We start from the raw sequence: 25,341 nt of genomic DNA on the forward strand, positions 1-25,341 counted from the left end.
CCTTTCTGATGTAATTTCTGGTCCACAGACTCCTGACCCCCCAAAGAGCCGCAATACAGTCAGCAGAACCCTAGGGGGCGCTGTAGGAGCCACAGCCTCACCGCTCAGTTTCTCTACTCTCTCCCAAGATGGTAAGACACAATACTTACCAAGTAACTGTCTGAGGGAGATCACACTGGTTCATTATTATTTAATTATTATTAAAGCGGCAATGTGTATTTGTGGCGCCTGCTGGCCGCAAGTGGTATTGTCTCAGTGTTTTCAACTCACTTCCCACAAGTGTCTTTGCTGTGTGTTTTCTTTACATGCACACTTTATCTTTGTTCTGTGCTTTCTTTCTTTACATGCACACTTTATCTTTGCTGCTTTCTTTACATGCACACTTTATCTTTGCTCTGTGCTTTCTTTCTTTACATTCACACTTTATCTTTGCTGCTTTCTTTACATGCACACTTTATCTTTGCTGATTTCTTTACATGCACACTTTATCTTTGCTCTGTGCTTTCTTTCTTTACATGCACACTTTATCTTTGCTCTGTGCTTTCTTTCTTTACATGCACACTTTATATTTGCTCTGTGCTTTCTTTCTTTACATGCCCACTTTATCTTTGCTGCTTTCTATACATGCACACTTTATATTTGCTCTGTGTGCTTTCTTTACATGCACACTTTATATTAGCTCTGTGCTTTCTTTCTTTACATGCACCCTTTATATTTGCTCTGTGCTTTCTTTCTTTACATGCACACTTTATGCAGAGCCAGTTCTTGGTGGTTGAGGTGGCTGCATATTTGTTTTCCATTGTTGCAGAAAATACCCTGTGTTGTGTTGCAACTAGGGTTGCAAATTGTAAGCACGTTCCTTACTCAATCATTGATAATGTTAACGGTCAATTAATCGATTAATTGTAACTAAGAATCCCCAATTTACCAAACAATAACAAATGTATTTGTTTCCTCAATCAAAAGCTTTATTTCCGCAGCAGCGACATATTGCATTTTCGCAACACTGCATGGCATATAAAACCCATTTGTGTCGACTTTAACACTTTGAATGCCGACAACGTGTATTCTCGTCTTATCAGACCCCCCGCTGAGTGCCGACGATGTGTATTGTTGTTTGATTTTTTTATTAGCGATCTGAATTCATATTTCATCAACCGAGTCTCCCGTTGGTACAGCAGACTCTAGGAGCTCAGATGGGAAAAAACCGCCCCCTATCGTCTATCCCTGTGTAACTGCAGGTCAGTAGATTATACTGGGAGATCCCTGTGGGGGTGGCCAACTGGCTCCATTGTGCTGGTGAGCTGTCTGATGATGAGGGATCTGATCGCGAGTTGGAAAGCAGCCTGGAATATATATTTACAGCAGCCAATAATCAATCAATAAACGCAATCGATATTTGGAATGGCGATCAGGAATTGGAATAATCTTTTTGGAGAACATCTGATCTAAGGTAAGGAGTCTATGTTACCAGTTTTAGGATAATCAGACCTGTATTCACTGAGATATGTGTGTGTGTGTGTGATCTTGAGGAAATGGATAATAAATGTTTCAGCCCGCCCCTATAGCGTGCATAAGTACACATATACTATCGATAATCTAGCGTTTATTTGAAAACGATTAATAAATAGGCCGACAAATGACAACGTGTCTAGTGTATTCGAGAATATTCCAATAAATGCCGTTTATGGGGGAATCTTTCAATTTTCCGAAAATTTTCGAGAGAACGATAGCTTTTCAAATGCTATAAAAAGGATATGAACCGATTAAAAAAAACAATCCGTTTCGACAATGTTGACTGCAAACAAGTCATTGATAAGCGACGGGCAGATTAGACACATAGCCATAATTTAAAATATAGATTATGCGTTTTTTAACGCTAACATTGAAGTGGATGATGGCATTCAACAGGGTAAAAAGGTAAATAAGGCCGGCACTGATAGTGTTAAGCGGGCGAGCTCCATATGTGACAAAAAAAATAAAAAGTATGTATTTAACACAAAAAAAAAATCTAAACTGTTTTATATTAACCCATTCTCCGCCATTGACTGATTAAGACGTCATTCCTCGCCATGCTTAATCTGCCAATGACTGATTACGACGTCATCGAGATCAATATTTCACCCACGGAGTCAATGGCGTAACTCTGTTGATAGTGGTGCGGGGGACAGATTTGGGGGCGTGGTCAGTGACGTATATTTTTTAAATAATACCAGGTGTGCAATACCGCATTTTCCCAGGTGGTGGCGCCATTTCTCCATGTAAACGACACACTGGGCTCACAGAAACAAGCATTTCATCAAGTATTCTGTATTTTGTTGTGACAAATAATAAACTAATTTGAAAGGTTAAGGTGAAAGAACATTTATTATATGGTGCTTCAATTAGCAATTATGAACACAGTAATACCTAGAGTGGTCATGCCCGCATTGATTGTGCAAAATACAATAATAAAATAGGCATAGACATTTTTTTAAATAGGTAAGACACAATATATGCATGATAAAAAAAAATACATGCTAAGTTCCTGAGAAACACTACTATACAATATACAATTTTAGCTCTTAATGTATCTATCACCTTTATCTATCACCAATCACTTTTAATCAAATTTAATTACAGGTACAAAACGTTAACATAAATCACTCTTATGCACTGGTACATAAGTTATATAACAAACCCGTTTAATAAAACTCTAACCCTTATGGTCATGCCTGCATCGATTGTGCAATAATACAATACTAAAATACCTGAGAGGGCACTGGTTCCTATGTAGACTACTATACAATTTTAACTCTGTCATTATTATACTTAATGTATCTAAACTATATTATACAAGAGCCACATCTGTTCTTTCCTTAAAGTGACTTTTTATATACCTCATTCCTTTAAAGCATAGGTGTCAAACGCATGGCCCGCGGGGCCAAATGTGGCCCGCCACGTCATTTGATGTGGCCCCCCAAGAGCTCTGGGATTTTTTTTTTCTTTTTTTAAACATTAATCTTGGGTTAAAAAATTATGTTAAAATAATTGTGGGTTAATGCGTTAATAAAGTTTTAACTTTGACAGCCTTAGTTATTACACATTCTTACACATACATGTATGTTGAACATCTGAGGTATTGATGAAGTAACAAAGGAAAAAAGCCAAAAGCACTTACTCCTCAGACATTCTTTGACAATTTTAGAGCCCAAAATACAAAAAAGATCCAGGCGGAATAGGTAACAAAGGGTTGAAGAAATATTGTCTGAACTGTCGGATGCAAACTGGCTGTGTGACATAACCGAGCATCTCGCTCAATTCAAAGAATAAGAAGCTGTAGGGACGCAAACAAGTCCCACCCAAAACTTGACCAATATAGTTGTGAACTGAGACAACCCTTATTTTGTTATTTTTTAGTACAGTTACAGTTGTGTGTTCATGCAGACACATAATAGCAATTTCATTACGAATTGAAAATGGTGGACCCTGATGTAAACAAGTCGAAAGTCTTTCTCTGGTCTGCATCCCCTTAACAATTGTGTGTATTGAGCTGTACTGTACTGTACCCATTCTGCAATCTGTTAATTAAAGTTAATTAAACTATCTTCCATTAGTTGGATGTATGGCCTCTGCAAGGTTGTGTGCAGCCATTTGTTTTTGTAACATCTGCTACATCTGTCCCACGTGTTCTTTGCAGCTCAGTTGTTAGTTCTGCCCCTCTTGACTGTGACAAAAAGTTTTTGAACAAACTTAATGTCATAGCTTGTATTTGATGATCTTCTTCTTTGTTATTTACTTGAATGGTTTGATCATTGATTAATGGAGTAATATGGGGTTCTGATAAACTAAAATTATTTGTTAAAATAACATAAGCTAACATATATTTTTACATCTATGCAAATGCATATGCAATATGTATAACTTGAATAAGTAATAAATACAGAAACAACATGTTTAACTATATGTAAATGAGTAGCTACATTTATTTTACATTACATTAACATTTATATGGTCTTTGGCCCTTTGAGGGCAACCATAATGCTGATGTGGCCCTCTGTGAAAATGAGTTTGACACCCCTGCTTTAAAGTGACTTCTCCATTATTTAAATTTACATTTTCACATTTAAACTCATCCAATGCTTCCAAAGACATGTTGTCTCCGATCATGGGCAGAGATGAATTCCTCACAGAGTTCTGATGTATATGACAAACTGCCACACTGTTCAACCTTTTCTGCTTCATGGAGTTGCGAAGCCAGGTCTTCAACCTCCGGAGTCAGATGTATCAGTGGATCAGTGTATTTCGCCAGGGTAGACTTCTCACGTTGAAATGCTTTTGCACAATAAAAGCACAGGACTCCACTGTGTGTATGACTGTAGTGAATCCAAGGAAATGTTTTAAACCATTTCTCTTGGAAACATAGCGTTTTGTTTGCCAGTTTTTGACCTGGTATTTCTTTTGGATTGGGCTGATATGGCTCAGTTATCTGCTGTGTATCCACCTGCAGAATAAACAAAAAAAAGAGAGAGAGAAACCATTAGAACACATTAGGTTTAGGTTTACTTTATTTGATCAAGGGGGACAGCGTAGGCTAACAGGCTTGTTATTATAGCAGAAGAATATATCTGCATTTTTGTCAGTACAAGATTAATCAGTGAATAACATTGAATTAAAACAATTAAATATCTTGCTGATGGACTCTGTAAACAGGCATTTAGGAATGGAATGCAACCCATCACATTCACAGGTTTGGTGTGGGTGCTCGGCCTGAGTAGTCAGACCATCGTTCACACCAAACCTGAGGGGAGGGGGCAGGGAGCTCTGTGTCTATTCCATCCTATCCAACCATCCACTACACTACACAGTCAAATATGTATTTTGTTAAGACATTATTGTTACTTACATAATTTCTGTCATTCAGTGGTGGCGATAGTGCGCGCTGCTGTGCATCTACGTCTACAGGCACTGTCTGTGTGCTTTTAGCAGGTGTATTTGCATCCACCTGCAGAATAAACAAACAAAAAAAGAGAGAAACCATTAGAACACATTAGGTTTACTTTATTTATTTGATCAAGGGGGACAGCGTACATTAATAAAACATTAATGCACCAGTGTTCCATTCCCATTATTGATTGATTGATTGATTGGAAATTGTATTAACAGATTGCAGAATGGGTACAATACAGTACAGCTCAATACACACAATTGTTAAGGGGATGCAGACCAGAGAAAGACTTTAGTCTTGTTTACATCAGGGTCCCCCATTTTCAATTCATCGTTATTAGTCAGGATGATTGCAATGAGTTTGTGTCTTGTTTGCAAATCTTGCAAATGATTATGTCTTGCTGATGGACTCTGTAAACACGCATTTGTCATGTCTTATGAACCACGATTATTTTCAAGAGAAACAAACAGGCAAATAGCCTAGCTTAGTCAATCTGGACAAATACATTAGGCCTATATTAAAAAAAGAAAATCTGCTAAAATGCTGTTACTTGCCGTTGCCTTCCTGTTTCGTGGTGGGGTCGTCACTGCTGCTGGTTTAGCTCTAGGCGCCGATGACAGCGTAGCAAAACTTAGTTTGCTTTGAAGAAGTAGCTTTCTCCTCTTGGGCGACGGTGCCATCTCGTTGTTGCATGCAGCCAGGTAGGACATAGCACTGTTGACTGTCTTATCTTATCTCTCTTTATACCGTGTATGTGATGACGTATTTGAACACACACCTCGGCTCGGCTGACGACCCGAGCCATTATTATGCAAAGACGAGTACTGTAGCGAGTGGGTACTTGGCCTGTGCAGGGCAAGAATGCGACCCCCATCTACTCATCTTTGCATAATAATAGGACAGGTAGTCAGAGACTCAGCTCAGAGACAATCAGCAATTTTCTGTGTGTGGTCCTAGTGCTGGCCGCGCGGTCGCCGCAGTCGTCCGTTTATTATCCATGTATTATCTTTGGACAGTAAAAACGTGGGGGGGGACAATAACTGCATTCTGAAACCATGCGGGGGACATTTTCCGATGTCCCCCGCCCTTAGTTACGCCCCTACACGGAGTCATGACTGGTGCTGTAGATCTCCACTCAACTCTCCAGCGCTTCAATACCGCCACCTGGTGGCCGATCGGCGAGTTGCCAAACCGGAAGTGGGGCCGGAAGTGCTTGGTGTCCCCCCTATTCCGTCCGCCACTCGCTATCGCTCCCGGGACTCCATCTCGACACACTGGATAATCGATCCGTTGCCATAACTCAATAAACAACATTATTTGGACGTATATAGTATTATACAACCCGGAAATGGTTCACCTAGATCAGGGGTCGGCAATTAGGTTTGGCCACAGGCCAGATTTTCCCCAAGCCGTTGCTTGGCGGGCCAGGATCAAAAACAATGGCTAATTTAATATACTGATATTGAAAAAAGACAAACGTTTTTCTCTGGTCTGCATCCCCTTAACAATTGTGTGTATTGTGCCGTACTGTATTGTACCCATTCTGCAATCTGTTAAATAAAGTTTTCATTCATTCATTCATTCATTCATGAACAGCAGATCAGCTGTTGCAGATCACCGCGGCGGGTGATGAACAGATCAGAATGCATGAAAACACGACTCACCATACCTTGTTTGTTGTTAAGTCCTCCAAAATCCCTGCTAATGTTTGAAACATGTCATATCCACTCGCCGCCCTCCAATTCCAGATTGGCGTTGAATGCAGCTACTTTATCTGCCAACTTGAACACAGTTGTCATCATTGCCTCGTTGTTGTTGTTGTCGCCACATATTATGCAGAGAGGACGTCGGCTCGGCACGCAAGAATCACAGACCTGTTGCGATAAACCTGTATTTTAAGTATGGCTCCTGTTTATTAAAAGAAGCGTTATATTTCCCCGTTGCTATCCAAAGATGTTTGTTTTGTTTTCTTCAACTCGCTCGCATCTCGAACGTGGAAGTGAAAGTGCGTTAGGGAAATATACACGGGGCCCGGTGGGACTATTCCATTGGTTCTCCCAGTCCACGTGACCATTTCTAGCATTTCAATTGGCTATAGTGACAGACATGCTTTTGATGACTACCGGTAGATAGATACAGCTTCACAATAAAAGACACCCTGGCGTCCCGAGTGAATATTTCCCGCGCGTCAAATAAATATCATATTCTCAAAATAATCTGACGGGCCAGAAATGATTGCTGGCGGGCCAATGTTGGCCCGCGGGCCGCCTATTGCCGATCCCTGACCTAGATCATCCCTGACCGTGCCAACACTGAAGTTAATGGGAGGACGGGGAAATTTGCGAATGCTTAAACTATATCTTAAATTATGGCTATGGGTCTAAAACACCCCTCGCTTATCAATGACTTGCTTGCAGTCAACATGTACGAAACGGATTGTTTTTTCATTGGTACATTTCCGTTTTATACCGTTTTGAATACGAGTATAGTTTTGGAGATGTCTAGTAATTCCAGATAAATTCCGTGATAATAGCTCTTTAGTGGAATACACAAAACACATTGTAATTTTTCGGCTGATTTATGAATCGTTTTCAAATAAACGCAAGATTATCGATAGTATATGTGTACTTATGCACGCTAGAGAAGCGGGCTGAAAAATCGATTATCCATGCCGTGGTCAGCGCTAACGTTACGCACACACACGCTGCGATGGCGGAGAAAAAAACATCCGATTAAAATAGAGTCCTTACCTCACATCAGATGTTCTGCAAAAAGATTAATACAATTTTTGATCGCCATTCCAAATATTGATCGCGTTTATTGATCCAACGTTATAGCACCAAAACACATAATCGACGCTGCTCTGAGCCTCCCCAGTGAATGTGGTAACAGCTACTGCTTGCCCGAGAAGGGAAACCCCGGGGCCAGAGTTTTTTTCTGATGCACAGTCCCACCCAATCCAATCCAATGATGTGCAATACCATCCGGGAGACGATAGGCGGCGGTATTTGCCCTTTTCGAGCTCAGACCCATTCCCAATGATAACGTCAGGCTGGATGGATGAAAAATGAATGGATATTGCTAATAAAAGAAATAACGATTAAAACTGAGTTTTCTCGGGTCTTGGCACTCAACGCATGGCGAGTTAACCCGACTAATCTCGTGGTTGGCACTGAATGGGTTAATAAATAAACTAAAACTAAAAATCTACTTATGTCCAATAGGCCTAACTAAATAACAGATTACGCGCATAAAACGCTGAAAACAACTAACTGTCAAACAAGGCCGGGCCGTCGGAACGTTAACACTTTCCCGGCCAGCCACCTATATATACGTTATTGGGAGCCAGTGGTTGATGGCCAAAAACGTATATATATGCTTTTGACATCACAGATATCACAAATTCTTCTATGAAAGAGAGACATCGAGAGGATTCGTATCTGATTTTTATCATCACTTACTAACGTCTTCATATGAAACCCTTCCCCTAGACTTAGTATGGAGGAGGGATATACCAGATTTGGAAGTAGATTTTGATTGGCAATAAGTCTGGGCAAACGTTCGAATTGCATCACGCAACCCGGATCATCAACAAATTAATCTTAATTATATTCACAGGACATACCTGACTCCTATAAGATTGAACAGAATGGGACTTAGACAAGATTCTATATGTTCTTTATGTACAAATGGTGATGAGGGTACATTTATGCATATGTATTGGGATTGCCCACCTGTTAAGAAATTCTGGGAAGAAGTGACCCTGAAATTATCAGAATTCTTACTTCTGAATATACCTGTACATCCCTCTGTATTGCTGTTGAATGATGTCTTTCAGTATGCAGCCCCTATACAGCTAAAGAGACTAGTTTTATCCGGTCTTACAGCTGCTAAAAAGCTGATAGCTTCACGATGGATTCAACCGGAAAAAATTTGCCGGAAGGTATGGATTCTTACCTATCTCGATGTGATTTATCTAGAGATATCTACAGCAAGAATTTTAGGTATCAGTGAAACTAACATTGCAATTTGGTTAGAAGTGGTGGAGAGAATAAAAGCTAGCATATGAATTGTAGTTCCTGGTTAGAAATGAATGAAAATGGATGGATTATCCAAGTGGGGGTCCGGGAGGGTAGAGCGAGCAAGAGCATATGTATGTATTGTATTGGACTGCAAGTATTAGGTATATATATCCCGTAAACTACATTTATATTGATTTGAAATGTATAATCCAGTGATTTACTTAGGATATTTACTGTTAATGCTTGTGTGTCTAAATTTATGTTATGTTTAAAAAAAAGAAAAATATATATATATATGCTTTTGACTCGTTTTCCCTTTTATTCGATTTTAATACCCTATTCAATGTCAGGGAGCTGTATTTTGCCCGTAAAAGGAATACCGGGACTCCGGAGGTGCAGTACCGGCCAGATCCTGCTAGTAGCGCTGTATCGAGAATGCAGTAACACCTGTTCCAGACCGGGTGCCACACTGAAAACGCTCCGGGCGCTCTTTTCTACTAACCTGAACCTAGGGCTTCACCCGATCGCATTGAATAGTTTTCGGGACCCCCGATTCATTATGCTGTTATAATAATAATAATAATAATAATACATCTATTTTATATAGCGCTTTTCCAGGTGCTCAAAGACGCTTCACATGGGCAGGAGAGACAAACTATGGCAAAAAAAAAAAAACAGAACAAAACAGAACAAAAATAATACATGACAAAATAAAATAAAACCGACAGAATTAGAGGTCAAAAGCAAGATTGAAAAGGTGGGTTTTGAGGGCTGATTTAAAAGATGTCAGGGTGTTTGCATCACGGATATGGCTGGGGAGGGCATTCCAGAGCGAGGGGGCAGCAGCAGCAAAGGCCCTGTCGCCCCAGGTCCGGAGCTTGGTCGTGGGAGGTGTTAGGAGGTTGGTATCTGCAGACCTAAGGCGACGGGTGGGCGTGTGACGGTGGAGGAGGTCGGACAGGTAGGGAGGGGCAAGGTTGTTGAGGGCTTTAAATGTGATGAGTAGTATTTTAAAATGTATCCTGTATTTGATTGGAAGCCAGTGGAGGTCGTGGAGGATAGGGGTGATGACGTGATCAGAGCGACGGGTGGAGGTGAGCATGCGGGCAGCAGAGTTTTGGACATATTGGAGTTTATTGAGAATAGTGTTTGGTGAGCCGTAGAGGATGCTGTTGCAGTAATCTAGTCTTGATGATATGAATGCATGAACCAGTGTTTCAGCAGCGGAGAGTGATAGGGAGGGGCGAAGACGAGCAATGTTCCGGAGGTGATAGAAGGCAGATTTGGTTATGTGGTTCACATGGGGGAGGAAAGAAAGGGTGGAGTCCAGGATGATGCCAAGGTTACGGACGTGAGTGGAGGGGGTGACAATGGTACCATCAATATTTAGGGTGAAATCCTGGGTGTGGCTGGTGAGGGATTTTGGACCGATAATGATGATTTCTGATTTATTGCAGTTTAATTTGAGAAAGTTATTTTGCATCCATGTTTTGATGTCTGTGAGGCAGGTGCTGAGGGTGGAGAGAGTGGCTGGAGTGATAGTCTTGGTGGAGAGGTAGAGCTGAGTGTCGTCTGCATAACAGTGAAAACGCAGGCCATGTTGGCGGAGAATCAGACCAAGTAGAAGGATGTAGAGGATGAAGAGCAGGGGACCAAGTACTGAGCCTTGGGGGACACCATGAGTGATGGGGGCAGTGGGGGATTTGCAGTTGTTGATAGAGATGAATTGGTGCCTGTGTGAGAGGTATGATTGGAGCAAGGTGAGGGGGATTCCGGAGATGCCAACGGAGGACTGGAGACGAGTGATGAGGATGGGGTGACTGATGGTGTCAAAAGCAGCGCTGAGGTTTAGGAGAATGAGGATGGAGAGGGAACCAGAGTCGGCAGAGAGGAGTATGTCGTTGGTGACCTTTAGAAGAGCAGTTTCGGTGCTATGTTTGGTGCGGAATCCGGATTGAAATGTATCATAAAGGTTATTGTTGTCGAGGTAGGATTTTAATTGGGAGGCAATGGCTCGCTCAATTATTTTTGAGAGGAAGGGGAGGTTGGAAATGGGGCGGAAATTATCAAGGGTTTCAGGGTTGAGACCGGGTTTTTTTAGTAGGGGGGTGACAGAAGCAATTTTGAGGGCGGGGGGAAATAGGCCAGTGGTCAGAGAGGTGTTTACAATGGAGGTGATTAGGGGAGAAAAGGCAGGGAAACAAGCCTTGACTAGGATGGAGGGGATAGGGTCCAGGATGCAGGTAGAAGTTTTCATTGTAGAGAGAATGGAGGATAGGTCCGATGCAGTGATTTCAGTGAAGGATGTAAAAGGTGGGTTGGGCGGTGGAGAGGGGGTTGAATCCGGAGGGGAGATAGTGTTGGCGGAGGCAATTGTTAGTTGGGTGTGGATTTTGTCAATTTTTGTTTGGAGATGTGACAGATAGGAGACACATTTACTGACAGTGAAGGAACAGGAGATTGTGTCAGAGGGTTTAAGAAGTGTGTTGATGGTGGAAAACAGAGTCCTGGGGTTGTTGCTGCCAGACTGTATGATAGCGGAGTAGTGGGAGGAGCGTGCAGAGTTGAGGGCGTCTTTGTAGAGCTGTTGATGTTGTCTGTAGGCCTCTTTATGGACAGTGAGACCGGTTTTATTAGATAGCCGTTCGAGCTGGCGGCCCTTGGATTTAAGGTGGTGTAGGTGATCGGTGTACCAGGGGGCGGAGTGAATGAAGGAGACAGACTTGGTTTTGATTGGGGCGAGCTGATTGAGACAGGAGGAGAGAGTGTTGTTGTAGATGTTGACCAGGTCTGTAGGGGAGCCATGCTGTAAGAGGGAGGCATCAGGGATGGTGTCAGTCAGTAGGGAGGAGAGAGAGGAGGGGTGGATGGATTTGAGATTACGGAATGTTATGGAACGCATCTGCTTGATTGGGGGAGTAGGGATGAGAATGTCCATGGTGATAGCCAGATGATCAGAGATGGTGAGGTCGGAGCAGGTGAGATTACTGATGGAGATGCCAGATGTGCAGACCAGATCCAGTGTGTGACCTTTCTTATGAGTGGGAAAATCAACATGCTGTGTGAGATTAAAAAAGTTTAAAATGTCCAGGAATTCTGTGGAGGTTTTGGAGTCCAAAGTATCAACATGAATGTTGAAATCACCGATTAAAAGGATGGATGGAGAGATAGCACAGAGTTGTGTCAGGAATTCAGACAGGTCAGAGGGGAAGGTTGGGTTTGGTTTGGGGGGCCGGTAAATGACTGCAGTGACTAGGGGTTTGGGACCAGACAGTTTAAAAGCAAGGTGTTCAAATGAGGAGGCAGCCGGGATGGTAATATTGCTTGTGTCAATGCTTCTTTTGTGGAATGTGGCTATTCCACCTCCACGCCTGTGGAGGCGTGGTTTGACCATGTAGGAGTAGCCGTCAGGGGTGGTCTGATTAAGAAAATAATAATCCAGGGGTTTTTGCCTTGTTTCCGTTAAGCAAAGAAAGTCCAGGTTATTGTCAATAATGAATTCATTGAGTAGAGGGGCTTTATCTTTATTTAGTGATCAGGTGTTAAACAGAGCAAATTTGAGATGTGGTTGGATTTGGTCAGACTGGTGTGCTTTGGGAAGGGGGCGGAGGCAGACAGAACGCACATGTGGGTTGTGTAACTGAGGGGTACAATTCCCTGACTGTATTGAGAGTATGGTATTATTAAACCACTACTAGTTATGTACTTTAATTACTGGCCATACAGTACATGAATATATATGGTGAACACCCACACAAGAATACGGCAATGACACATAAAGTTCTATTTAGAGGGTATTTATTATTATCAGAGCAAGCAACGTTAGGTTACAGATTGAGAATTATACTCGCGCTTGTAAGGCGAAGAACACACGTAAAGTAGGTCAAGAGCGTAAGTCAATGAGAATAGTAAGATGGGTCTAAACTGACGCCACCTGTAGCATAGCAATTACATAAGGCACACTAGTACCAGCTGGAGACACTGGGGGGTTCCCTCCGGGTATAAGGCCAGCAGGGTAGAGGAATGTTCGGGTGCAAAGTCTGGGTCAACGAGGAATAAAGAGGTTCCAGATACAGGAACCAGTGCAGTACTCCCTTGATCGGTAGACAAAGCAACAGCTATAATCCAGTATGCTCGACAGCATGGATGAAAGCTAGCCAGCCTCCTCCTAGAGGCGGGCTTGAGGGATGCTCCTCACGGGGGTAGATCCCACACGATAGTGGGGTAGACGGTTCTCTGCTCCAGCAGTCACGGTACCAAAGCAATATAATCCAACCAGAAAATGGTTCTGCATTCGCCGGTGTAGATTATCCTGTGCACTATACTTCACATTAAACTAGGTTGAACTTGACGTTACTTCACTAAACTCTGACACTTTTACTATCCTATTCGCACACGGTTCTCAAGGCTCTATTCAGAGGCAAAGTTGCTCACTTCACTTGGTCGTTGACTCGTGGTGAAGGCTTTACTAGTAATGAACGAACTGCTGCTGTTTACACCTGCGCCGTATTTATACGTAAGTGACAATCTAGTGCCAACCTGGTCACTCTTTGGTTCTGAATCACTACACTGCCAAAGGCATGTTGTAACATGCCCCAAACTCGCCCACTGCACCTGTCTGAGTACGAGACTGCCTGGAGCCTGGGGGGGGGGGTGTCCAATAGGAGAGCGCATATTACTCTGGTTTGTACGCAGGTAAAGGGATATTCCGTGTATATACACAAATAATATACAGGGAATATCAAACGATATACAAATATTATACAAGGGATATCAAGCAATAAATATATATATTCGGTTTAATCTGACCCTTTGTAACAGGTTGTTTTGATGACGTAATGTTGTTGAGGAAATGCGCTGGGGAGACCAGAGCGCGGGGATGTGATTGGAGTCAGACCGGGAGTAAACAAACTTTCTCCGGGAGGATCGGTGGATGTAGCGAGGGCGATGCAGGAGTCCAAGTGTTTTGATGACTGAGAGGCACGGAGGAGCGCTGACATTATTGAGTTGGAGTAGTTGTGAAACGGAGTATTTCAGAGACATGCCAGCTGGGAAGGATGTAATGTTGAATCCGTTGTCAGTCGGTCGCCAATGACTTGATGACCAGAGAAGACATGCCAGACAAAACGAGATGGTCCACAGCATGATAGAAGATCCGTGATAGTGGTAGAGACGTTTGTCGCTGCTACTCAACAGAGAGGAGACAGTGGAGTTAGCTGGAGATGTTAGCTTCCAACAGCTAACTGGAGGGTGACTAGCTGACAGCTAGCCTGAGGAGGCAGCAATCCCAGTCAACGAAGACTAACCACACTGTGCCAGTTGTCAGGTTGTCCAGGAAATAAACCTTGTAGTCACAGTATGGAGCAGCGGAACAGTGACGAAAAACGAATCCTTGAAAACAGCAGGGAGCTGGCTACCGTTGGAGGTACCGGTAGGAAGCTGCAGGCTAACAGTGCGACAGGTGAGTCCAAACAGTTCGGTGGAAATCCAAACAGAAAACAGGAGAATGTTTAAATAATGAATTGACTGAAAAGTAGAGATTGTTTGTAGAGACAAGCAAACTTTGCAGGTATAAAGTAGATAAACTAAACAGATAGACTATAAAACTAAGTTTCAGGTGGAGAAGCGGCGAAAAAAAACAGCGCCTGCGTCCTCTCACACCGGATGATTTGCCTGGGTTTTGGTCATATGCTCCCGAAATGCTCCCGCTGTTTGGCTACTTCTATGTGCAGTGAAAACTACTTGAATGCTTTAGAACCTAGTCATTGATTTAGTTCAGGGTAAGGTAATATTAGCCGCGGAGCTAACGCTAGCTAACGTGAGCTAACGCTAGCTAATCAAGCTCACAGAGAGATAAACAGCTGACAGCAGGTAGTGCAGGTACAAATACAATAAAACAGCGGGTCGGGGCTGTTGTGTAAACCTTGTACTCTTTAGTTCACATATAATAAGAGACGGAGTGTTTGTTTACTAGTCTGTAAGCCAGGCAGCACTGTGTGTGTGTGTGTGTGTGTGTGTGTGTGTGTGTCTCTCTCACTCACTCACACTCACACACACTCACACACACTCACTCACACTCTCTCTCTCTCTCTCTCTCTCTCTCTCTCTCTCTCTCTCTCTCTCTCTCTCTCTCAGAGGAATAACAACCTGTTATTCAATAGATTAAATTAGTTTAAGAATAAAAAAATAAATACATTTTAAGAGAACCTCAAATACATAATTTTATTCAAGTGTAGGCTATAGTTAATGTTTTATTTTTTACAGTTTTTGTATTTTTCTGACATGGGGGCTCAACAATAAATGACCATCAGAAATGTCAAGTTGCATGTTGTTATTCTAACCAGCTTAGTTCTGTTGCATTTCCAATTTATTTATTTAAATTAAGCAGGTATCGATAAGGGAATCGATAAAGAATAGAATCGATAAGCAGAATCGATAATGGAATCGTATCGATAAAATCCTATCAATTCCCATCCCTACTTTGAGCGGCAGCTATTACCCTCATCCTGTAGTAAATGCGCCATGCTTTAAAATATAGGCATTTTCACTGTGCGTTGCGGTGTTTGCAGGGCTATATCTATATTCTATATTATAGCTATGGAGACAATACTATGGCTCATTTGACAGTAACTATCCCTCGTCCAACATGTAAAAAAGAATACATTTTTTCATCTATACGTTCGCGTGTTATCCCGTGTTGAATATTGTATAGTTTCAGAGTGATCCTGGCTAATTCCTGGAAACTGTGTTATGGAGCGATATGTGAATTTTGCTAAAGGCGTTTGCGTTGCTCGCCTGGACGTTACTATTTCCAAATCAAAGGTATATAATAGGTATTATGTTTCATCATGAATGCATCAAGGGGGGGGGGTCATTTTTTGATGCTCTGATCGCCAGCAACGGCATTCGTTTTGAATACTACATACGTTGATCGACTGGATCAATGTGAAATCATTGTAGGATCAAGGTGGAATTGACGTCAGATAGTCCTTACCTTTGATTGGGGGTTATTCCAAAAGGAATATTCCAATTGTCTGATCGCGATTTCCAGTATTGATGTCCATTGGGTCCCTGACATGAAGTGGCACAAGATATGCCTCAAGTGTGCTGAACGCGTTTCAAAGTGCTCGGATGAAGCGATTTACTTGGCTTGGTCTAAATTCTCCGCCCGGATAAAATTTTCATTTAATCAATCACTGTGCAGATTGATTGATTGAATGAAAATTGTATTAACAGATTGCAGAATGGGTACAATACAGTACGGCTCAATACACACAATTGTTAAGGGGATGCAGACCAGAGAAAGACTTTCGTCTTGTTTACATCAGGGTCCCCCATTTTTCAATTCATAATGAATTGTAAGTAAGGGTGCAACTTGCTCTGTGCAATCCATTCTTTGTGGATCTAGCCCACAGTCTGGAACAGGGTTTCAAAGGCTAGGCGATACTGCCACCTAGCAGGATCTGGCCGGTATTGCACTCTCGGGGTCTCAGTATGGCTTTCATAAGTAACATAGAGGTCCATGAGACTGCATAGAATATAAAAATCTGAAAAAAAAGGAAAACTGACCAAATAACGTATATATATACGTGATTGGCACTCAACGGTTGGCGAGCAAACGCGTATATATACGTGAATGGCACAGAATGAGTTCACTTAATAAATAAACAAAATGAAGAATCTACTTATGTAGACGAATATTTTCCAATAGGCCTAACTAAATAACGGATTACACACATACAACACTGAAAACAACCTAACGAGTATTTTTTTAATGACGCTATTATTATTATTATTATTATTATTATTATTATTATTATTATTATTATTTTGCAACAAGATAGCCTACATAGAACATAAATAGCCTGTCTCAGACTGACTCACATGCATGGTCCCGGTTCCAGCCTGGGGAATCTCCCCGCAGACTTTCCACCGGATTTGTATCCAGGGCTGGGGAATGGCTTCTTTTTTTTCCTTTTTTTTTATCGCTTTTTACTACTGGGCAGTCCAGTAGAGAGAGAGAGAGAGAGAGGAGAAACAGGAGACAGAGTGGGGGGAAGACACTCGGCAAATAACTACGGGTCCGAGAATCGAACCCGGGTCGGCCGTGCCGCGACTCAGCGCATCATGTGGTTCGCTACTGGGGCGCCCGGGAATGGCTTCTTTTAACTGCCATATGCCGACCCGGCAAACTTCTAGTTAGCAACACAGCAGTGGTGAATCGCCAGTCCTTGGTGATGTAGTGGCAAGGGATGGTATCATATCTCTCGGTCATCAGGGCAGTACAGCTGTTTGTCGCCAATGCAACCTTGCGAGCACCTGTAACGTTAGCTAGCTGCGTGAGCAACTCCGAACTTTGCATCGGTGTAGCTCTCCTCGATGCGCGAGGTGGTTGTGCCTCAGGATAGAATATGGTACGCTTGCTCAAGCAGGTGTATCATTTGCCGAAATCCTTCGCCGTCAACCATATCGATCATGCCGTTTTCGATAAATGCGCAGACTGGCTTGGGTTATTTTTTCCAAATCAACGCTTCTCTTAGGCCATGTCCAGACAAAACCGATTTCGGTTGTATTTTCTGAAACCGGGTCCCAGAGTGCGAAAATCTGAAGACGCCCCCCTTGCGTCGCCATCTTTACAAGCCTATACGCGCATTTTCCTGAACCGATGACTCAATAGCCCACCTCTCCCAGGGCTGTACGCTAAGCTTTTTCACTAGGGGCACACTTGCCCCTAAATGAGAAATTTAGGGGCAACAAATATTTTTTAGGGGCAAATTTTTAAATAACAATTTTACCATTATTTATATCGATTGTTTTTGATTTAAAAAAAGAATTTTATATAATTTTTTTTAATAAAATATATATATTATATAATCATACTTGTAGTTGTATTATCTGCGAGACATCGCCACCACGCAACAAGTCAAAATGCTCGCTATATGCAACCAGCTCCACTGTCTGTGTGTACTCGAGTAGCCTCCAGCTACGGCCAGGATTCTCCGGAGCTGCAGCTGGTCCCTATACTGTAGCCTCCAGCTACGGCCAGGATTCTCCGGCGCTGCAGCTGGACCCTATTGACTATATTCAGCGTGCCCTCAGCTCGAATACGCATCGACTCAGTGTTATAAGACATTGATATCAGGAGCTATCTGAACTATTTAGTTTAATGGGACGTTTCGTTTTGAACAGTTAGGGTTGGGTACCGTTCACATTTGAACCAGTACCTGGGGATCGATAATGGTATACGACGACAGGGCTTGAGACTAACACCGTCCCGTCGTCCCGGGGGAAATAAAATATGTATTTGGGATGAAGAAAAATCCTCCACGGGGCCGGGACACAGTCGGGACGAAGAGGATTTATTTTCCCCCACTTGGAAAATGTCAACTGCGCCGACTGTCAGTGCGCATATCACTGTCAAACGGTGCGTGTCTTCCGAGTGCTCGCTTTAGTTGACAGTGGCACGAGACCACTGCACGAGACCCGCGGAAATATCAGAATGTTTAATAGAATGTTTAATAAAAGTTCTCGTGGTTCCGGCCATCCTCTAGCCATCCTCTCAGTCAAGGGAGCACTCTCAAACATGCTGCACTATTTGAAGTGTATAACGTTAAACAGAGCAGAAGAAGATGGAATAACAGACACAGACTGACCAACAGGGAACTGCATCCAACCCTAGTACAAAGGCAGGTCTGCGGTGGTGGCTACTGCCACTGCTGGCTCAATGTTCTCGACGGTCACATTTTCATTCGACGGCTCACTAGGAGGTGGAACGCGTCGAAAATATGAAGCAATACTAACTTTACTTTTCTTCATAGGCATAGCTAAATCAGACAGTCAGCCAGTCTATCAGAGTGCTCAATCGATTTTCCCCACTCTCATACCTGAGTGCTCAGCTCGCGTGAGTGGCGTCATCACACGGCTTGGATAATTTAGGAGTGAAATGCGAATGCAAGGCTTGAAATCCCTACTCGCAAGCCCGCCCCCAAATATTATTTACCAATCGCAACGGCCAATTAAAGGGGCAATTTGCGACGAGCTCGTCGCACTGTACAGCCCTGTCTCCCTTAACCCGCATGTGCAAACTCAGCCAACATCACAACAACAATGGCATCATACAGAGTAGTTGTGTTCGTGTTACAGAAGCTATTGAGCTTGATCAGGCTTTTACAGCTAAATGTACTGCCCCTGTACTACCACCATCGACAACAGATTGACATCTCCCTTAATCCGCATGCAAACCCAGCCAACTAAAAAGAAACATGATACATATGTCTTATATGTCCAGATATATCCTGGCTAGAAGTTTTTATTAAACACTGGGAGGCTACTGTGATTAATAAATAGTAAATACACATAGCAGGCCTTTTTCTGAAAACCCAAATAAGCTAAGTAGCCAAGCACATAGACGGTTCCATAGCATACGCCTTCAGTTGATCATGACAAATCCTCTCTTACCTTGACGATTAAAAAGCCTCCATCATTTAGTAAATACTATTCCCATGGGCCATGGCTGGTGTTGAGATTTTACGATGCCAGCTTGTGAGAATTCGTTGTAGCCAGCCAGCTAGCGTTGATGCTATTCAATGCTATCAACATTAGCACTAGCATACCCAACTAACGTTAACACATTGAGTGCCACGTCCCTTCCGGGAAGTGACCTGGCCTTGCCTTCCATTAACCCCATGTAAACGTAGTTGTAGTTTGTAGAGCCAAACCTATATTTTATAGTATAGCTATGGGTCTAATAACGCTGTTGAGTGTCAGTGAGTTGCTTCCAGTCAACGTGCAAAAAACTGATTATTTTTTCATCCGTACATTTCCGTTTTATACCGTTTTGAATATGAATATAGTTTGGGTGCCGCTGAGTAATTCCAGGGAAAAGACGCGAAAACAGCGTTTTTGTGTAATTCAATAAACACGTTGTAATTTCTCCCCCGATTATTGAATCTTCCTGAAATCAACGCTAGATCATCATCATTATCCTTCCTCGTGCAAGCATGCAATGTGGTTTAGACCGGCGCCGCCCCCCCCTCCTGCACCCAACGGAAAACAGCCACACACATAAAACACAGATAAAACGCTTCAATCGCGGTAGAAATAAATATCAGATCAACGATCAAATTTCTATAGTGTTCTTACCTTGTATCTGATGTAATGCAAAAAAATTATCCAATTATCTGATCGCTATTCCCGTTATCCACAGCGATCCTGTCTCCGACATTGTTGGGCATTGCACATCAACGGGCGGGCGGGGTCAGTTGTCCAAACCATCCCTACAAGCGTGTGTTTTGGACACTCCGCAGCTCGGTAGAGAAAAGAAACAAACCCGTTTCTAATGGGGTGCAATAATGGCAGAAGGCGTTAGAGGGCGGTATAAGACAGTCTGCCAGCTCAGACACACTCAGAACAGTATGCACAAGGTGCCCCGCTGAATTATGAATGGCAATAGCGATTAAAAGAAATACCGTGAGAAAAACGTAGATCTACGACGTTTCCGGCACCCAACGTGTTAATGCCATTCAGAATTTATTAACATAGTTACAACACACAGTAACGTTAATACAATTACCTGCATCATTCATTGTTTACAATGCACGGGTGGAGCTAGTCGAAAAGGACTGGACACAGAGACAAGTTAACCCTTTCACTGCCACACGACAGAAGGTTAACCCTTTACTATCACACAACCGACGGTCGCCGCTATTATATTGTATGCGGCTTTGACGCGCTCTCTCTCTCTCCTGCCGATTAAAATCAGCAGCTCTTCCTCCTCCTCATCACCGGCTGCCTGTGAAGCTGCATTTGCGCCGCGGTGTGTGTGTGTCTCTCCTATCGCTCCTATCCGTTGGAAACTAGCGTCAGCTAAAAATCACAGAACCGGATGACACAAGTTAGCGAAAACAATGATAACACGTCCGGTCGGGGGGTTTCAAAATAAAAGAGCGACGTCTAAAACAGGAAAGACATTTATTTTGTAAATTTGTGGCACGCTCTTATTTCTTGAGATGATTTTGTTTTTACGGAAAACTTTTTTTTAAATGAAAACAAAAAAGATCAAAATCGTTTTCGTCTGGACATGGCCTTAGCCTGCTTAATTTTGCAAGTTGCCGTCGCTCGTGTTTTTTCCCTTGCTTATTTTCCAGACACAGGTAGTTTCCTCCTTGTCATAGTTATATTGCGCCATCTATCTATTCATTGAAACATGCTTTGAAAATACACCATTCTACTGACGGATACAATGTAATAACAGACTAACTACATTGTAACATATTGTTTGATAGAGTAAATGTCATGTAAATGTTAGAGTAAACCCTTAACGATCAATCAATCGATCTTCGGTTAATTGTTAACATCCCTAGTTGCAACGTATCTCGTTATTTCCTACACCTGGGCCCTCATTTATCAACAATGCGTAGATACATTGATGATACACTGATGATACATTGATGATACATAGATGATACACTGATGATACATCGATGATACACTGATGATACATTGATGATACATTGATGATACGCTGATGATACATCGATGATACACTGATACATTGATGATACACTGATGATACATTGACGATACATTGATGATACACTGATGATACACTGATACATTGATGATACACTGATGATACACTGATGATACACTGATATGCGCGACCCCGGTCAGTCGCCTTTGGTTTAGCTCCGCGACGATTGTGCACATTTTTAGCTATTATGTTTGTTTTTTCGACTTTTTTTATTAAATCATCACTGGCGGGTATGTCATACGACCGCCAGACACTTATGGACCTAAACTCCGGACTCAAATTGGAGTTGGGAGACACTTTATGCCCAGAAGGGCTAACAGAAATCAAGCGGGAGAACGGCAACAAAGGAAACGGCAGAAAGAAACATAGAGGTAGACGAGGCGGTATCAGACTTAGATTAAAAAGATCTGCTTACCGTCCAGCAATTCCATCCATCTTTCTGGCGAATGCACGTTCGTTGGAGGGAAGGATGGACGACTTGAGAGCGAGGGTACGATTCCAACGGGAGATGAGAGACGTTAATATCATGTGTTTCACCGAGACATGGCTCAAGCCAGCAACGCCGGATAACAGCGTCTCTCCATCGGACAATTTCACCGTCCTGAGAGCAGATCGCACGGCAGCCTCTGGGAAGAGCGTCGGAGGTGGGGTCTGCATCCTCACGAACAATCTCTGGGTTAATCCCAAGGAAGTACATGTCCTCTCAAGTTCATGCTCCCCAGATATGGAACATCTCCAGATCCTGTGTCGCCCGTATCACCTACCCCGTGAGTTTACCGCGGTCATTTTATCCGTCGTGTATATTCATCCACAGGCAAATACCGGCAAAGCGCTGGGGGAATTACACGACCACATCAACAAACAGCAGATCAAGCACCCGGAAGCCGCGACGATAGTGACTGGTGATTTCAACCAGGCAAACCTGAAAAAAGTGATGCCGACTTTTTTTCAGCACATCGCCTGCTCCACAAGAGGGGGAAACACACTCGACCACTGCTACACCCCGTTCAGAGCTGCCTACAAGGCTGTGGCGGCTCCGCCACTGATGGGCTCTGTAAGCGCGAGCGATCACGACTCCATCTTTTTAATCCCAGCATACAAACAGCGATCACGCGAAGCCGTCGTGTCACGTGAGACAAAAAAGTGGGCTGACGAATCAGAGGCCGAGCTCCGTGACGCGTTCAAGGATACAGACTGGGACATGTTTGAAGGAAGCGCCAGTGACGTCAGCGAGTATGCTGATACCGTTGTAAGCTACATAACCACAGTGGCAGACGGCATTGTCCCCACAAAGACGGCGCGGGTTTTCCCAAACCAGAAACCTTGGGTGGACAGCACTATAAGAACAGCCCTAAACTCACGCACCACGGCTTATAACCTGGGCAGAGAGTCAGGAAATATGGAAGAATACAAGGCTTCAGTCTACACTCTGCGCAAGGCTGTTAAACTTGCTAAGAGGACATATGCTGAGAAACTGGAGACACAAATGGCACAAAACGACACAAGAGGCTTGTGGAGGGGACTGAAGACAATAACTGACTACAAAGTCAGCGCCCCCGCAATGGGGAGCGACGACGCCTCTCTAGCGGACAAACTCAACTCCTTCTACGCTCGGTTCGGTGTAGACAGTGTCGCCACTAGCCCTCTGGCTAGTGACGTCACTGGCGCACCGGCTGTTGTGGAGGGGGGGGGGCAACCGCGGGGGGGCGGGGGCGCTCTCTCGTTGTCGGAACACAGTGTGAGAAGAGCATTTATGCAGGTGAACACCAGGAAGGCTGCAGGCCCAGATGGTATAACAGGACGCATACTTAAGTCCTGTGCAAACCAGCTTGCCCCGGTGTTCACCGCCATATTTAATCAATCCCTGGCGGAGTCAGTAGTCCCTGCCTGCTTCAAGATGTCTACCATCATCCCTGTACCGAAGAAACCCTCCCCAACATGTCCAAATGATTACAGACCGGTGGCACTCACCTCTGTGGTCATGAAATGTTTCGAGAGGCTGGTCAAGGACCACATTTGTGCCTCTCTCCCCAGTGATATGGACCCTATGCAATTTGCATACAGGACAAACAGGTCCACTGATGACGCGGTCTCCCAGGTACTGCACAGCACTCTCTCCCACCTTGACCGTCAGAAGGGGGGCTATGTGAGACTGTTGTTCATTGACTACAGCTCAGCGTTCAACACCATAGTCCCCACCAGACTGGTGGACAAGCTGATCGAGCTAGGCCTGAGCTCCGCCCTGAGCGCCTGGGTACTGGACTTTCTGAGTGAAAGACCCCAGGCGGTCAGGGTGGGGGGTCAGACCTCCAACACCATCACCCTGAGCATCGGGTCCCCCCAGGGCTGTGTTCTAAGCCCCCTGCTGTACTCACTCTACACACACGACTGTGTGGCCAAGTTCAGCTCCAACTCCATTGTGAAGTTCGCCGACGACACGGTGGTGGTGGGGCTGATCTCGGACAACGACGAGAAGGCCTACCGGGAGGAGGTTGAGGTACTGGAACGTTGGTGCCAGGACAACAGCCTGCTCCTGAACATTGGTAAAACCAAGGAGCTGATCGTGGATTATAGGAGAGGACAGCGGGAGACACACACACCACTGAGGATTAACGGGGCTACCGTGGACAGGGTGAGCAGCTTCAAGTACCTGGGGGTCCACATCTCAGAGGACCTGACATGGTCAACACACATAGGCACAGTAGTAAAGAAAGCGAAGCAGCGCCTCTACCACCTGAGACAGTTAAGGAAGTTCAGAGTATCGGGGAAGATACTTCAGTCCTTCTACTCAGGAGCTGTAGAGAGCATCTTGACCGGAAACATCACTGCCTGGTATGGGAACAGCACGGCACAGGACAAGAAGGCCCTACAGAGTGTGGTGCGCTCAGCCGAGCGTACCACGGGTATTGCGCTACCTCCCCTGCAGGCTCTATACAACAAGAGGTGCAAATCCAGAGCCTGCAGGATAATGAAAGACCCCCACCACCCCAATAACAGCCTGTTCCAGCTGCTGAGGTCAGGCAGACGCCTGCGAATTCTAGAGACTAAGACGGAGAGGCTTAGGCTAAGCTTCTTCCCCCAGGCCATCAGAGCCTTGAACAATGAACATCGAGAGACACAGAAACTGAACTATCCACACACAAGTACATACACGACACGCACGCTGAGCACGCTCACACACTAGCAGCCACTTTAACACTCATGCCGCACACACGCACACTTATGGCCAGAGGAAAGGCCACTTAAAATAGTATAACATCAGGAACAGTGTATTGCACTACTAAAGCTAACTAGCATGTCCTATATGCTCTGTAAATACTAATGTACAGATACCGAGATGGCACACCATGTACCTGTTTATTGCACTGTTTTATTGGATTCTATTAATATGTTGTACCACTGTATTTTATTGGATTCTATTATATGTTGTACCACTGTATTGCACATCGTCGCGGGCAAGACCAGCCGCATTTCATTGTATACCTGTATGCCGTGACAATTAAAACTCTTGAATCTTGAATCTTGAATACATTGATGATACACTGATGATACATTGATGATACATTGATGACACACTGATAGGGGTGGGCCTGTCACGATAACACATTTTGCTGGGCGATTAATTGTCCCATAAATTATTGCGATAAGCGATATTATTGCTGTTTTGAGAGAATACATTTTTTTGAGAAATGTATTTCCCAAAAGTTTGCAATTAACCTTTTAATTTTTTTTACTAATATAATAATAGCATAATAATGCAAGGAAACTGTTTCAAAGTGCAATAAACCTTTATTTAACATTGGAAGACATTTTAAATATCCTAAATAAAAGAAATGCTCAGTTTGATTGTTTATTATAAA

The 25,341-nt window shown here is 43.5% G+C and overlaps 1 protein-coding gene across 1 annotated transcript in view; it reads left to right on the plus strand.

The window, feature by feature from the left end:
- Positions 1-25,341, plus strand: part of morc3a (MORC family CW-type zinc finger 3a) — a 150,441-nt gene that overhangs the window by 102,946 nt on the left and 22,154 nt on the right. Inside the window, exon 15 of the mRNA XM_084320456.1 lies at positions 29-131. Coding sequence (XP_084176582.1) covers positions 29-131 — 103 coding nt within the window. The remainder of the gene's footprint in view (positions 1-28; positions 132-25,341) is intronic.

The sequence above is a fragment of the Notolepis coatsorum genome, assembly GCF_963971535.1.
Source record: "Notolepis coatsorum genome assembly, chromosome: 8".
Lineage (NCBI taxonomy): Eukaryota > Metazoa > Chordata > Actinopteri > Aulopiformes > Paralepididae > Notolepis > Notolepis coatsorum.